The sequence below is a fragment of the Oncorhynchus tshawytscha genome, unplaced genomic scaffold (assembly GCF_018296145.1).
Source record: "Oncorhynchus tshawytscha isolate Ot180627B unplaced genomic scaffold, Otsh_v2.0 Un_contig_57_pilon_pilon, whole genome shotgun sequence".
In the NCBI taxonomy this organism is placed as follows: domain Eukaryota; kingdom Metazoa; phylum Chordata; class Actinopteri; order Salmoniformes; family Salmonidae; genus Oncorhynchus; species Oncorhynchus tshawytscha.
The window spans coordinates 334,978-350,630 of record NW_024609823.1 but is presented as its reverse complement, the minus strand read 5'-3'; the positions used below and the strand labels follow the sequence as shown (position 1 = coordinate 350,630).

Sequence of the window (15,653 nt, the reverse complement as noted above, 5' to 3'; positions counted from 1 at the left end):
TCCCCACTCAGCCCCTCTCCATTCCCTTGGATGTTAGAGCGCTGGGCGGGCGCTCTATAGGATGGGTCACTCATAATACCACTCCCCTCCGCCTCTCCTTCCAGTTCTCTGCTGCCAATGACTGGAATGAACTACAAAAATCTCTGAAACTGCAAACACTTATCTCCCTCACTAGCTTTAAGCACCAGCTGTCAGAGCAGCTCACATATTACTGCACTTGTACATAGCCCATCTATAATTTAGCCCAAACAACTACCTCTCCCCCTACTGTATTTATTTATTTTGCTCCTTTGCTCCCCATTATTTCTATCTCTACTTTGCACATTCTTCCACTGCAAATCTACCATTCCAGTGTTTTACTTGCTATATTGTATTTACTTCACCACCACAGCCTTTTTTTGCCTTTACCTCCCTTATCTCACCTCATTTGCACACATTGTATGTAGACTTATTTTTCTACTGTATTATTGACTGTGTTTGTTTTACTTCATGTGTAACTCTGTGTTGTTGTATGTGTTGAACTGCTTTGCTTTAACTTGGCCAGGTCGCAATTGTAAATGAGAACTTGTTCTCAACTTGCCTACCTGGTTAAATAAATACATTTTTTAAACCTACGGGTGTCAGGGGATCACAGCGAGACTATTCAATTTCTGCTCATCAAGTCTCCTCAGATTCCTGTGGTTTTGGGATTCTCCTGGCTCCAGTGACACAATCCCCTCATCAACTGGTTTACGTCATTTACCACAACATAAATGGCGAGCCAGGAGTGGCTACAGGGACCAGTGGACGATGACGCTTTTGTAGCTGACAACGGTCCTTCCGGGCAGTCTCACAAACGGATGGCCACCCAACTATTACCTGCGACAACGTTTTGGTCCCTACCATGGTTCCGGATGTCGCCGAGTTTGTCGCCGCTTGCACGGTCTGTGTTCAGAACAAGAATCCTTGGTGAAACCCCGAGGACAAACCATCCAGGAATATATTTTTTTGAGTTCACTGTGTTTTCAATAGTTTTTCTTTGGGAACCTAGATTTCTGTGGCACTTGGTTGCAGTTCCTACTGCTTCCACTAGATGTCAACAGTCTTTAGAAATTGGTTGATATTTTTCTTTAGAGAAATGAAGAAGTACGGCTATTCAGAACGAGGGTCCAGCCTAGTGCACAAATGTTTTGGTGCACGCGACCTGGAATGTGGTTCACTTTGTTTTCGTCATGTGTTGAATGCAGTTTATCCCGTCTTAAATGTGATTGATTATTTACGTTTTAAAATACCTAAAGTTGGATTAGGAAAGTTGTTTGAAATGTTTGGAACAAGTTTACAGGTAACTTATTAGATATTTTGTAGTCATGTTGGGCGAGTTGGCACCGGTGTTTTTCTGAATCCAAATTTTGGAGATATAACGACGGAATTAATCAAACAAAAGGACCATTTGTGATGTTTATGGGACATATTGGAGTGCCAACAGAAGAAGCTCTTCAAAGGTAAGGCATGAATTATACCGTTATTTCTGAGTTTTGTGTCGCGCCTGGTGACCACTAATTTGATTTTCATCTGTTGGTATGCTGGGCGCTGTCTTCAGATAATCGCCTGGTTTGCTTTTGCCGTAAAGCCTTTTTGAAATCTGACACGGTGGCTAGATTAACAAGAAGTTAAGATTTAATTTGGTGTATTGCACTTGTGAATGTATGAAAGTTAAATATTTCTAAGTAAAAATAAAACAAATTGCGCGCTGCAATTTCACCGGATGTTGTCAAATCGATCCCGCTAACGGGATTTGATCCATAATACGTTTTTAATGGGGCAGTTAGGGATTTGTGCTTCAGCCCAGCGGCAACCCCGATATTAAACTGGGGGATGGGACTGTATACTGTAAGTGTAACAAATGCCAAATGTAGAGTAATGGATACAAGGACTGACAGTCAATGAGATCAACATGACAGCTTTTGCCATATTCTGAAGCTATACATTGTTTGTTTATGAAGACATTGTTTACCCGATCATAACCCAAAATAAAAAAAGGTTTTTACTCTGTTGTTTTTAAATCAAAAATCAAATCAAACTTTGTCACATGCACCAAATACAAGAAGTGTAGACCTTACCATGTAAGTAAGCATTTCATGACAAATAAAGTTTGATTTGATTTGATTTTTGATTTATAAACAATTAAGTAATTATTATTATTTTTTTTTTTACAAAAAAGCACACGTAACCTACATATTAATCATACACACAAACAATCTAGGTCAAATAAGAGTTAGTGAGGACAAGGACACAGCAGGCAAGGTCAGGGTTTCTCAACCTCTATGTGCCAGGGATCTGAACGCTATTCCGCTGGGCACAAACTGGTTGTATCAACATTGTTTCCACATCAGTTGAACAAACATTTTATGAGATAATGTTGAATCTACATAGAAATCTGATTGGATTTGCAAAAAGTCATCAACATAAGGACTTTCATTTATTTTCTTTTGTTTTTTTTCACGCAACTTTTACCCTAAATCCAATTTAGGATCCGCCCATTTTCCCCCAATTTTCGCTTAAAATGACACACCCAAATCTAATTACCTGTAGCTCAGGCCCTGAAGCAAGGATATGCATATTCTTGGTACCATTTGTAAGGAAACACTTTGCTGTTTGTGGAAATGTGAAAGGAATGTAGGAGAATATAACACAATAGATCTGGTAAAAGATAATACAAGAAAAAAACCAACCGTTCTTTAGCATTCTTTTGTACCATCTTTGAAATGCAAGAGAAAGGCCATACTGTAATTTTCCAGCCCAGGTGCAATTTAGATTTTGACCACTAGATGGCATCAGTGTTTGTGCAAAGTTTTAGACTGATCCAATGACCCATTGTATTTCTGTTCAAAATTTTGTATCAAGACTGTCCAAATGTGCCTAATTTGTTTATTAATAACTTTTCATGTTCAGAATTGTGCACTCTCCTCAAACAATAGCATGGTATTCTTTCACTGTAATAGCTATAGTAAATTGGACAGTGCAGTTAGATAAAAAAAATTATTTAAGGTTTCTGCCAATATCAGATATGTCTATGTCCTGGGAAATGTTCTTGTTACTTACAACCTCATGGTAATCACATTCGCCTACATTAGCTTAACCACCCCGTGGACGGGACACCAATCTCAAATAAGTTTTTAAAAGTTTTGTTGATTTCACATTTCATTTTGTTGATTTCCCTTTGAATTCATGTTCAACTCAATCAAAAGTAAATCTTCTGTTTCAATTAAGTTGAAAGTTTCACGTTTTAATGTCATGTGCACAAGTACAGTGAAATTCCCTTCTTGCAAACTCTAAACCCAACAATGCAGTAATCAATATCAATGTAGCACTAAAACTAACAAGGTAGAACAAAAACACACGAAATAAAACAAGAAGGACACAAGAAAGTAAGACGCTATATACAAGGTCAGTTCCAATACCATATTTACAATGTGCAGGGATACTGGGGTGATAGAGGTAGATATTTATAGTGGTAAGCAGACTAGGCATCAGGAAGTATGATAAACAGAGTAGCAGTCGTGTAAATGAAGATTGTATGTGTGTGTGTGTGTGTGTGCAGTTAGTATAAATGTGTGCATGTTATGTGTGTGTTGGAGTATCAGTGTGTATGAGGGTGTAGAGTCCTGTGAGTGTGTATAGACCTTTTGGCTGGTGGTACCTGCTGTTGTTCCGCCTCTCTTTATACACTGACATGTCACTCTGGGCGAGAGCCTCAGCCAAGTTGTTGCATTGGGGGCCGAAAGTGACTGAAATGTTACCTAGCTAGGCTCAGTGCATCTGTGGGGAGAGAGATAGTAGAGAGGTCAAGCCAGTTGGACTGCATGGGAGATCCTAAAGCCAAAGGCTTTGGTTAATCCACAAGAGTTTTTCTACGCAGGCCAAACAAACAAACCAACCAGCTAGGCTAGGCTACTACGCTGTGCCTTTGAGGGGAAAGGGTAGCCTGGTCCCAGATCTGTTTGAGGGGAAAGGGTAGCCTGGTCCCAGATCTGTTTGAGGGGAAAGGGTAGCCTGGTCCCAGATCTGTTTGAGGGGAAAGGGTATCCTGGTCCCAGATCTGTTTGAGGGGAAAGGGTATCCTGGTCCCAGATCTGTTTGAGGGGAAAGGGTAGCCTGGTCCCAGATCTGTTTGAGGGGAAAGGGTAGCCTGGTCCCAGATCTGTTTGCGCTGTTTGCCAACTATGGTCAGAGGTAGTCAAAGAAAATGAATAGGCACAATGTGGTTTAGGGGGTATGACTTTGAAATTCCACAGTAAATTAAAGTAATTTTACTAATGAATATGCCTTAGATATACTTTAATGAGATTTGGACTAATGGCTTACCTTATCCACACCTTACCTCATTATTCCAATATATATTTTATTTAGGATCCACTGCTGGATTCCTGCCAGCCTGCCACTGTGAAATGAATGCTATTGTACCAATTATAAAATGGATAACAAGCAACCTATGAATATAGCCTAGCGGTTAAGAGTGTTGGGCTAGTAATAGAAAAGACAGCTGGTTTGAATCCCCGAGTCAACTAGGTAAGAAAAATTTTGGTTCAAAGTTGGGTGAAAAAAATAAGAAGTTGCCTTACGTTGACAACTTTTTGCAAATCCAATCAGTTTCCCACATTGTTTCAACGTCATCAGATAAAGAAAATTGGTTGAAATTACATGTGAACAACGTTAATGCAAACAGTTTTTGCCCAGTGGGAGGTGCTTTATAGGCTTCCCTTATTATGGACTGACCCACTGGAAAATATACAGGGTCGGATTCACTAGGCACGAAACAGACAAAAACTGTTTGAAACTGGGATGTACTGTATAAGCTCGTTTTGCTACAGTGTGCTTGTTTTGCTACAGTGTGCTCGTTTTGCTACAGTGTGCTCGTTTTGCTACAGTGTGCCCTAATGAATATGACCCAGGTTTGCTTTATCTTTTCTTTAGCTCAGTGTAGCCTGATGCATTAGCCTGGCAGCGCCACAATCCCATTAGGGAGCTTGATATACCAGTCTTCCATCTACAAATCTAGCTTGGCCGAGAGCTTCTTAGCTTCACCCGGGGAGACATCCAGTCCAGGAAAAACAACATTGAGCCTGTTTAAGGAATAAGGACAGACATGGAGCTCAATCTGGCCATGGCCCAGTAAGTGCATCTCAGTTCAAGGTGTAAAGGCCTACGTTACAGCTTTGACGTGGTTTACGGCATGTTGTGCAATTTACAGTCAAATCGATGTCAGAAGGTTTTGTATAGCATATGAGCTCCCTAGCTTGGGTATCTAGCCTACCTGACTGTTTCAGCATTCAGTCACATTATCTGTGTTATTCTCTTTGCCAACTCATCTGGAATCAGTGTCACAACAGCTGAAATCAGTATCTCAACAGCTGAAATCAGTATCTCAACAGCTGAAATCAGTATCTCAACAGCTGAAATCAGTATCCCAACAGCTGAAATCAGTATCTCAACAGCTGAAATCAGTATCTCAACAGCTGAAATCAGTATCTCAACAGCTGAAATCAGTATCTCAACAGCAGAAATCAGTATCTCAACAGCTGAAATCAGTATCTCAACAGCTGAAATCAGTATCTCAACAGCTGAAATCAGTATCTCAACAGCTGAAATCAGTATCTCAACAGCTGAAATCAGTATCTCAACAGCTGAAATCAGTATCTCAACAGCAGAAATCAGTATCTCAACAGCTGAAATCAGTATCTCAACAGCTGAAATCAGTATCTCAACAGCTGACATCAGTATCTCAACAGCTGAAATCAGTATCTCAACAGCTGAAATCAGCTGATCAGTATCTCAACAGCTGACATCAGTATCTCAACAGCTGAAATCAGTATCTCAACAGCTGAAATAAGTATCTCAACAGCTGACATCAGTATCTCAACAGCTGAAATCAGTATCAACAGCAGAAATCAGTATCTCAACAGCTGAAATCAGTATCTCAACAGCTGACATCAGTATCTCAACAGCTGAAATCAGTATCTCAACAGCTGAAATCAGTATCTCAACAGCTGAAATCAGTATCTCAACAGCTGACATCAGTATCTCAACAGCTGAAATCAGTATCTCAACAGCAGAAATCAGTATCTCAACAGCAGAAATCAGTATCTCAACAGCTGAAATCAGTATCTCAACAGCTGAAATCAGTATCTCAACAGCTGACATCAGTATCTCAACAGCTGACATCAGTATCTCAACAGCTGAAATAAGTATCTCAACAGCTGAAATAAGTATCTCAACAATCTCAACAGTTGGTATTGGTAATAATCATCCAGCTTTTCTTTGGGTTTGTTGATGAATTGATGAACATTATGTTTTGGTCATCAACAAGAACAGACTGATTGGATGGTGGCTCTTAGGGTAAGATGAGAGACACATTCTTATTGCTCCTACAGGAAATGTGTAACATTTCCCTTTTATTATACCAGAAAGTTGCAATTGGCTCAGAACAGGGCAGCACGGCTGGCCCTTGGATGTACACAAAAAGCTAGCATTAATAATATGCATGTCAATCTCTCCTGGCTCAAAGTGAAGGAGATATTGACTTCATCACCTCTTGTATTTGTGAGAGATATTGACATGTTGAATGCACCGAGCTGTCTGTTTGAACTACTGGCACACAGCTCGGACACCCATGCATACCCCACAAGACATGCCACCAGAGGTCTCTTCACAGTCCCCAATTCCAGAACAGACTATGGAAGGCACACAGTACTACATAGAGCCATGACTACATGGAACTCTACTCCACATCATGTAACTCATGCAAGCAGTAAAATGATGGAACAGCGGGGACTGTGAAACAACACAAACATAGGCACAGACACATGCATACAAACACGCGATAACACACGATAACATACACATGATACACACATGTACACATGGATTTTGTGTTGTAGATGTGTGGTAGCAGAGTAGGGGCCTGAGGGGACACACTTAATACTGTAGTGAAATCTGTTGTGAATGTATTGTAATGTTTAAAAAACTGTATAACTGCCTTCATTTTGCCGGACCCCAGGAAGAGTAGCCGTTGCCTTGACAGCAGCTAATGGGGATCCATAATAAATACAAACACAGATTCCAGAAAACAACTTCAAATGTGTGTGTGACCTCCGGATATAAATGACTATCAACATTGTTGTTCTATGGCTGACCTAGGTTGTATTCGTCAGGGCATACTGTAGTTGACGTAGCAAAGTGTTTTACAACAGAAAATGAAAACAAGCCTTTCTTATTGGACAAGTTCAGGCAGTCCCTCTCTGTTTCAATCTGTTTTGTTCCATTTGGTGCCCAATGAAAATGACCCAGGCTGGTTGTGAAAGTCCTGGCACTCACTCACCTAATTGGCTTCTCTGTTATATTAAGATGTTCTGTTCTGAGAAGATTTGCGGGCATCAAGCTGGGAACCCCTTTAAGGACAATTGCTTTCGATGTGAAATGCTTACGTGGCAGTAATGAATGTCCTCTGGCATAATCCATGGACCATTGGTTATGGACGATTCCTTCATAGTGATTGGTTGATCAGCAGCTCCATGGTTCCACAGTGAAAGACAGTTAATTAACCATAGGATGAGAATCATATACTGAGGGACTTTACCAGACAAATTAGCTTGGTCTGAGGGGCTTTGTGTTTTCTATTGATTCAATTTCTGTGCTGTCATGACAGTCTTGACAGCATATAAATAGAATCACTAGAAAGAATGAGATGGGATGGTACAGCCTCATTAAATAATATTTTCAGTCTATCATGGGTACTAGATTGAGTTTTATTTGTTTTAATGAATTCCATTTCAGATTAATTAAAGCATTTGGGGAGTTGTATGATCATTTGAATTGAGAGTGTCTAGGTAGGCATTACCTTGAATAATGTTCAGGACAAGCTGACATGAGGGTATATACAGGGACTATAGGCTAGGGTATCATATGTTTTTATCAATTCACAACCCTTGGGGCCTGGGGAAACCTGTCTGACATAATTCCTGTTCTAAAGCTGCTCCAAGTTACCTGACTTGAACATTAGTGAAGCCTCTTTGGTGTCCAACCTCTTATCAGTTCAAGTGCTTTCATGATCGAGTCCTTCCTAATTACTGACAGCAACTCGGGAGCCCCTCCTGTTTGTCAATGACCTTTTTTAGTAGGCCTACTGCAGAGACTCAGCACCAAGGAGTTTCAGAACAGAGGACAGCGCTCCCCCGACCACCAAACATGGGACAGACACACCAGACCGAGCAGAATGACCCGGAGATCGATGTCAAGGCACTCCAGGACATGTACAAAAAGTTTGTGACAGAGTGCCCGAGCGGTGTTTTATTTATCCACGAGTTCAAGCGTTTTTTTGGCATCGACCCAACTGGGGAAGTCTCTGAGTATGCGGAGAGCATGTTTCGAGCTTTTGACAAGAATGGGGTGAGATAGCCTATTGTATGCTGTATGTTTCTGAGTTTTGCAGTTTTCTATATCCGTGCAAATGAACACGGACACCCGTTTAGTTTAGGGAAAAAAACTATTGTTTTCAATTTGTCTATGTCTTTTCAGGATAACACCATTGATTTTCTGGAGTTTGTGGCAGCCTTGAATCTGGTCTTCCGGGGGGACTTGGAGCACAAATTACGCTGGTCATTTAAAGTGTACGACAAGGACGGCAACGGCTATGTAGATAGGACAGAACTGCGAGCTATTATTGATGTAAGCACCCAGTGAAGGTCAACCCGAAGATTCCACAAGGTCACTACGGTGTCCAGTGATTAAATTAAGGGTCTTATGGGAGGGTCTTCTTCAGTGGTGGTAAATAAGCCGAAGCAGACAATCAGTTTATCAGTTAAAACCTTCTGGTCAGATGGCTAACTTTTAACAATTCTGATGAGACAATTATGTGTGTTTGTATGTGTGTGTAGGCTACTTTTGGTATGAGGTTTAAATTACAAATCTAAAACAACTTTGATGTGTAAAAACATTAAGTGTGAATGCAAACCTGCAAACAGGTTCCATTGATGTAAGTTAGGCCTAACAATAGTAAAGGTTTTTAGGCCCTCTTACTTTGTGAATGATCTTGGCCCAAAACATTTATAACCATGTATGTATTGGTTACACACTCTTACTCCTTAATTCCCACCCAGAGTATATATCGATTAAAGAAGGCGTCCAAGAGAGAGCAGGAGGATATGCAGCTGTCGGTGAATGAAGTGTGTGATAGCATACTGAAGACTGTGGATGTGAACAGGGACGGTAGGTGCATACTCAGTCTGAATGTTTACATTATGTGCAGTATTGGGGGCCAATTCAGCAGAGCTCAATGTTGTGGAACAAACAGATATGTTTTGAAATCCCTCTTGTTTTCTTCTACATGTAATCATGTCAGCTCTGTTCATGACATGTTTATCTGCAACGTTCCACAAGGTTTCCCTACTGAACGTGGCCCTGGTCTGCTTGTTCAGGTGTGCTGTAGGCCTGCACAGAAACTTCCAGTCTGTCTGTCTGCCTTGTTTTCTGAACAACCTTTCTGTTGTGATGGCCCATACAGGGCACATCACCCTGGAGGAGTTCATCAAGGGGGCCCAGGGAGACCCATGGATCATGAACATGCTCCAACTGGACATGAACCCTTATGGCTGGGTGCTGGAACAGAGAAGGAAGAGCGTACACTTTTAAAATGACTGGAAAGACAAAAGCATCTTCATTTAACAGTTTTCTTGATTTTTTCCCCCCTTTTTTTTCTTAAACTAAATTAGGTTCCAAATCAATTGCACATAATAGGAAAAAATACATTGCAGATTCATTCGGATTGTTTAAGCTAGTTTTAATTATAAGGACAGGAATGGTTGTGTCGATTACCTTTCATAAATCCCATGAGATCTTCATTCTGAGTGAACCTGCAGTGCAGTTTTTCTTCATCTGTAGATGATTTCATTTGGGCCATATGACTTAATTGGGGCCTTAAAACAATGTCAGTTCCACTTGAACTACTTTGCAGATATGAAACAAACAGACAATCATAATATCAATACAAAATATAAAACTCCCAGTTCATGCTACAAAACCAACTTAAGAGGTTTTAAAAATAGGGTATATTTCACTCAAAATTCCATGACATACAGTAAGGCATTGTTGGGAGAATAGATGGATGCAGTTCAATGCATGAGTAATATAATTCACCAATACAGTGCATTGGGAAAGTATTCAGACCCCTTGACTTGTTCCACATTTTGTTACGTTACAGCCTTATTCTAAAATGGATTCAATTGTTTTTTCCCCCTCATCAATAAACACACAATACCCATTAATGACAAAGCAAAAACAGGTTTTTAGAAATGTTACCAAATGTATTAAAAATAAAACAGAAATATAACATTTACATAAGTATTCAGACCTATACTCAGTACTTTGTGGAAGCACCTTTGACAGCGATTACAGCCTTGAGTCCTTGGTATGATGCTACAAGCATGGCACACCTGTATTTGGCAAGTTTCTCCCATTCATCTCTGCAGATCCTCTCAAGCTCTGTCAGGTTGGAATAAGGAGCACCGCTGCACAGCTATTTTCAGGTCTCACCAGAAATGTTAGAATGGGTTCAAGTCCGGGCTCTGACTGGGCCACTCAAGGAAATTCAGAGACTTGTCCCGAAGTCACTCCCACATTGTCTTGGCTTGTGGGCTACACTAGTTCATTTAGCAGACAAGATTTGCTTAGAATTCTGTGATAGTATGAAGAATATAGTTGAACATAGCTGAATAAAATATAAGTAATATTTTCTCCAAACGATATGGGGGAGTGTGCACATGCAGCAATTCTGTGTTGAGCAGTTAACAAAGAAACAGGTACGGCTATATGCTTAATTTAGAGTTATTTATGAAACTTTAGTTGTGATGCAAATGTTGGGCTATAAATATATATTGCTTTTTAATACATTCTAAGGCTGTATGGTGCTACTCTCATTATGATTTTTTTTAAAGTTGCATGAAAGGCATGAGCTCTGCTTTGTTTTTTGCGCAGGCTGTACAAACTCTCATTCACAGTCTGACAAGCACTTGATCATTCCTCAGATATCCTGGCTGCATCCCTGTGTGGCCGTAATGCTCCCTAATAAAAATCCATGCCTTTTGCGGCCAGTAGACATTGTGCCTTTGGGCTGAATATGATCATTATAATTCCTATGGACAGTCATGTGAGCACCTCTCACTCACATGGCTGTCCATCACGTGATCGGCTCTTTCTCACAGGCAACAAGTGAAGACAGACTCTGGAATGCAACGGCACACGTCCTTATCCAATTGTGAGGTGCATATTGGAAGAACTCTTTACTTTTCGTCAGCCAACAAGATGAGTAGGCCTACCAAACAGCAAAAGTACTAGCCTATGTCAATCTACTATCCCCTATAGTACAAAAGTTGACCTATTCTATTCTGTGCGAAAAAATAAATATTCCAAACAGTGTCATGACTATCTCTCTCTTGGTGAGGATCACAGGACAACAGATAGCCCAAACCCCCTCTCTCCCAGAGGAGAGGGGGAGTTGGGCCGGTTTTATGACTTAACGACAGGTTGTAAACTTTCTCTCTCTTGCACTGCAGTATGGAGAAGTTAAAAAGAGAGAAGAGAGAAACTGTCCCCGCCAAAACTTCAACGTCAAAAGATTGGACATTGGAACATTCGTTTTGAAATCCAAATGTTTGGAATGGTTGGTGAGGATACAAACAATAATCATGTCATAATTTATTATTTTGTGATGTCATTAAGGATGGTATAACAAGATAACTGTAACTCTGAGAGTGTACACATCCGAGTTGTCAGGTTTGCATCTAAATGTTGTATAAAATCAATGATTAACATACCTGTCTGAAAATATACGGTGCAAATACTTGGCTAATCCCCCCCTTCATTTTACAGCCTGTTTATTACTATGTATTTACTAGATAAGTTGATTAAAAAAATATATACGGAGTAACAATTGGGTCCCCGATGTCGCCACTCATCTCTGATTTGCAACTGGGCACGCAATATCAAGTGCGCCTATAGCCTATTTAGTGTGGTCTCAATCAAATGATCCATAGCCTATAGGCTACAAATTGCATGCTTGTAGAAGCACAGAGCAAAGTTATATTTCTAAGACAATCAAATCAAATGTTATTGGTCGCATACACATATTTAGCAGATGTTATTGTGGGTGTAGCAAAATGCTTGTGTTCCTAGCTTCAACAGTGAAGTAATATCTAGCAATTCACAACAATACTGTCACGTTCTGACCTTTATTTCCTTTGTTTTGTCATTATTTAGTATGGTCAGGGCGTGAGTTGGGGTGGGCAGTCTATGTTTGTTTTTCTATGATTTGGGTATTTCTATGTTTCGGCCTAGTATGGTTCTCAATCAGAGGCAGGTGTCATTAGTTGTCTCTGATTGAGAATCATACTTAGGTAGCCTGGGTTTCACTGTGTGTTTGTGGGTGATTGTTCCTGTCTCTGTGTTTGCACCAGATAGGGCTGTTTTGGGTTTTCACGTTTCTTGTTTTAGTAGTCAGTTGTTCATGTGTACATTTACGTATTAAAAGGAACCATGGACACTTACCACGCCGCATATTGGTCCTCTGATCCTTTTCGCCTCTCCTCTTCGGAAGAAGAGGAGGAAATCCCTTACAAATACACACAAATCTAAAAGTAAATATGTATATATGTGTGATGGGATGTATAGACATTATGGATAGCTGGTGGGATGGTGTAAATAAAACTAGGCTGCATTACACACTGCTAATGGATATTCCAACCCTGAGCCCTGGCCTGCTCTGCGCTAGCTAATCAAAAGTGTTTGTGTGCTGCCTAAACAATGGCTGTGCTGCATAGGAGGCCTACGGTGGCAGTTCAGGAGGAGAGTAAGCCTACCTGTTTAACATATGAAATGAGGGTATATGCTGCTACAGCCATAGATTTGTTGGTCAATTCCTCCACCCACCACGCACTATTTAAATAGCCTATCTCAGTGTCATTGAAGGGCTGTTAAGTTAAAACAAAGACTTGAATTGAGGGTGTATGAGAGGTTATCCCATAGGCCTGCCTTTAATTTAAGAAAATTGTAAAAAATAAAAAAATAAAAAAACACAGGCCTACCGTTTGTTATTGTAAGATTTTGAAGAAAATAAAATGGATCTGATTATATAAAGTGGTCTATAACAGCGCTTTGGTCTGTGAGACTTTATGTTAGGAACAAGCTGTAAAATACCAGGGAAAGGCTGGACTCTGATGCATATGGAGAAATCATTGTTTAGTTTATTTGACATTCAGAGGCTGAGCTACAACCCTTGATAGCCGAGGCTCATTTTTGGGGACTTTTCTTGGGAAGTAATCTAATTCTGTCACTTCTGTCAATTTATTAAATGATTCAGTTTCCGTACAATAGAAGATGTTTAAACCCAGACAGCTTTTAGGGAAACACTTGTGATCTTCTCTCATTGGGTTAAGCCACAGAAGAAGAGTAGCCAGCAGGTAAAGCTTACATGCTCGTGTGTCGGTAAGCCTACTCTGTCTGGGGTGGAAAGTAAGGCCTAACTTTTGAAAGTAACATCACAGATAGAACTATGAGACAGATATTTCACCGGATGTATAAATGTGAAGCATCCGTTTGGCATTTCCACTCACTACCAAATATGGTACTGAGAGGAAGCCCAGTGGCTGGCAGTGGGAGAAGATGGAATGAGATGGATTTTGTCCGACATTCTGCAAATTCTCATCAACGAAACATTTGATTTCAATAGAGTTTTCTGTTCCTAAAACTAGAATCTGTTACGAACAGAGTGGACTAAGTTTTGTAGAAAGTGCCAAAGTAAAAAAAAACATGTTGTTTAGGAGTGCAAAGGCAAATTGCGTTACTGCACACGTCCATTTTAAAGTAGGTGTTCACTAATGGAATATGCAAATGCATGCTAGAACGCGCCAATAGGATCTCTCTAACTTGTGCTTGGCTCTGTCCACCTCGTTGCTTGTTCTGCTCTCTATGACTCATTTGTTCCCATTGGTTTAAAGGAGACGCAGGGAGTCAGGAAGCAGGTGCAGTCGGTGAGTGTCATAGGAACGAACATGGAGTAAATACAAGAACAGGAGACGTATGAAAACAGGAAACAATACTACCTAATGGGTGATACAAAGGAGTGCTAGATAAAGGGGAAGTAATCAGGGAGTGATGAAATCCAGATGTGCCTCATGATGTGGTGGGGAGCAGGTGTGCATAATAAGGGTTGCCAGGTGTGCGTAATAACGGTGGCCAGGTGTCCGTAATGAGGGTTGCCAGGTGTCCGTAATGATGGGTTGCCAGGTGTGCATAATGATGGGTTGCCAGGTGTGCATAATGATGAGTTGCCAGGACCGGTGGTTAGTAGACCGGTGATGTCGAGCGCCGGAGCCGGAGTAGACATGACAATTAGAAACAATAGGGTGTGCTCCATCTTGGGTTAATTCTAAAAAATATGTGGTACCATTCTCAGATTCCTAATGACGTCTCAGATTAAATTATTTGCAAATGGAGAGTTTCGTTGCAAACAAGACACACTGATTTGACATTGGAGAAATATGATGAACACATAGGCCTATCTCTCTGTCCATTCTCAGTCTGTGACTAGAATTACATGACATTTTTATAAAAAGCTATGTTTTTCTCTGACCTGCAAATACGATGATAGCTTCATGCAATGACTTTACTATAAAGGAGATATTTCCACCCCTACTCTTGTCCATGGTAGTCTGCAAACCCAAAACCTGGCCCCCAGCCCTGTACACTATCAAAATGCCTGCAATGCCATGTAATGCATACTGGATGAAGAACAATTTCTTAAACTGCAATCTAAGGCTCTGAACTCGGGTCTGTCCAAGAAGTGATGGTAAACGGTAGACATGTTCTCCACTACCCACTTTATGTTTAATTATTATTTTGGATATAGGGGAGGGTCACTTTTTTAAAATACTTTTTTTGCATTTAGGCACTATTAAGGTAAAAATATATTTTGAGGGCCATCCATTTTCATTTCAAAGGTCCAATTTTCTCCATGTAACCGTTACTATGAATAAACTTCACTCCCTCACCGCTCCCTAAAAGATGAAATCGGTGTTTCCCTTAGTCCTGCTTGGAACCAACGTCTTTCAAGATATGTTCGTCCTCTGGTTGGTATTGTAATTGTAACGCAGTCCTTTTTGAACAGACTACGGGTGATTTATGACAAGCATCCTGTACAGCGGAGGTAAAGAATGTCATTTTTTACCAAGCTAATCTACGGTGGCAATTTACTAGACTATTTGTATGAATGAAAAATAATGATGGTGTGACCTACTGTTATTTTATTTATTTCCTATTTATGTTATCGAAAAGTGTCTGGTACGGCCATTTCTTATCAAGAGAGATGGTAAAATATCTATGGACTGTCCATATATGAAATGTGTAACCTGCTCAAGTCAATCGGGGGGGATGGAGTTATTTGTGCCTGAAGGCTACAGATGCGCTGGGCTACAGATGCGCTGGGCTACAGATGCGCTGGGCTACAGATACTTTGGGCTACAGATGCGCTGGGCTACAGATGCGTTGGGCTACAGATGCGTTGGGCTACAGATACGTTGGGCTACAGATGCGTTGGGCTACAGATACGTCACATCTTTATTATTTTG

General features: G+C 40.5%; 1 protein-coding gene across 1 annotated transcript; it reads left to right on the top strand.

Moving 5' to 3' along the window:
* Window positions 1–7,949: 7,949 nt before the first annotated feature.
* Window positions 7,950–10,200, top strand: LOC112241689 (guanylyl cyclase-activating protein 2-like). Its single transcript, XM_024409733.2, has 4 exons — window positions 7,950–8,424; window positions 8,554–8,703; window positions 9,135–9,243; window positions 9,539–10,200. The coding sequence occupies exons 1-4, from the start codon at window positions 8,140–8,142 to the stop codon at window positions 9,664–9,666; spliced, it is 672 nt and encodes a 223-aa protein (XP_024265501.2). The 5' UTR covers window positions 7,950–8,139; the 3' UTR covers window positions 9,667–10,200.
* Window positions 10,201–15,653: the final 5,453 nt, after the last annotated feature.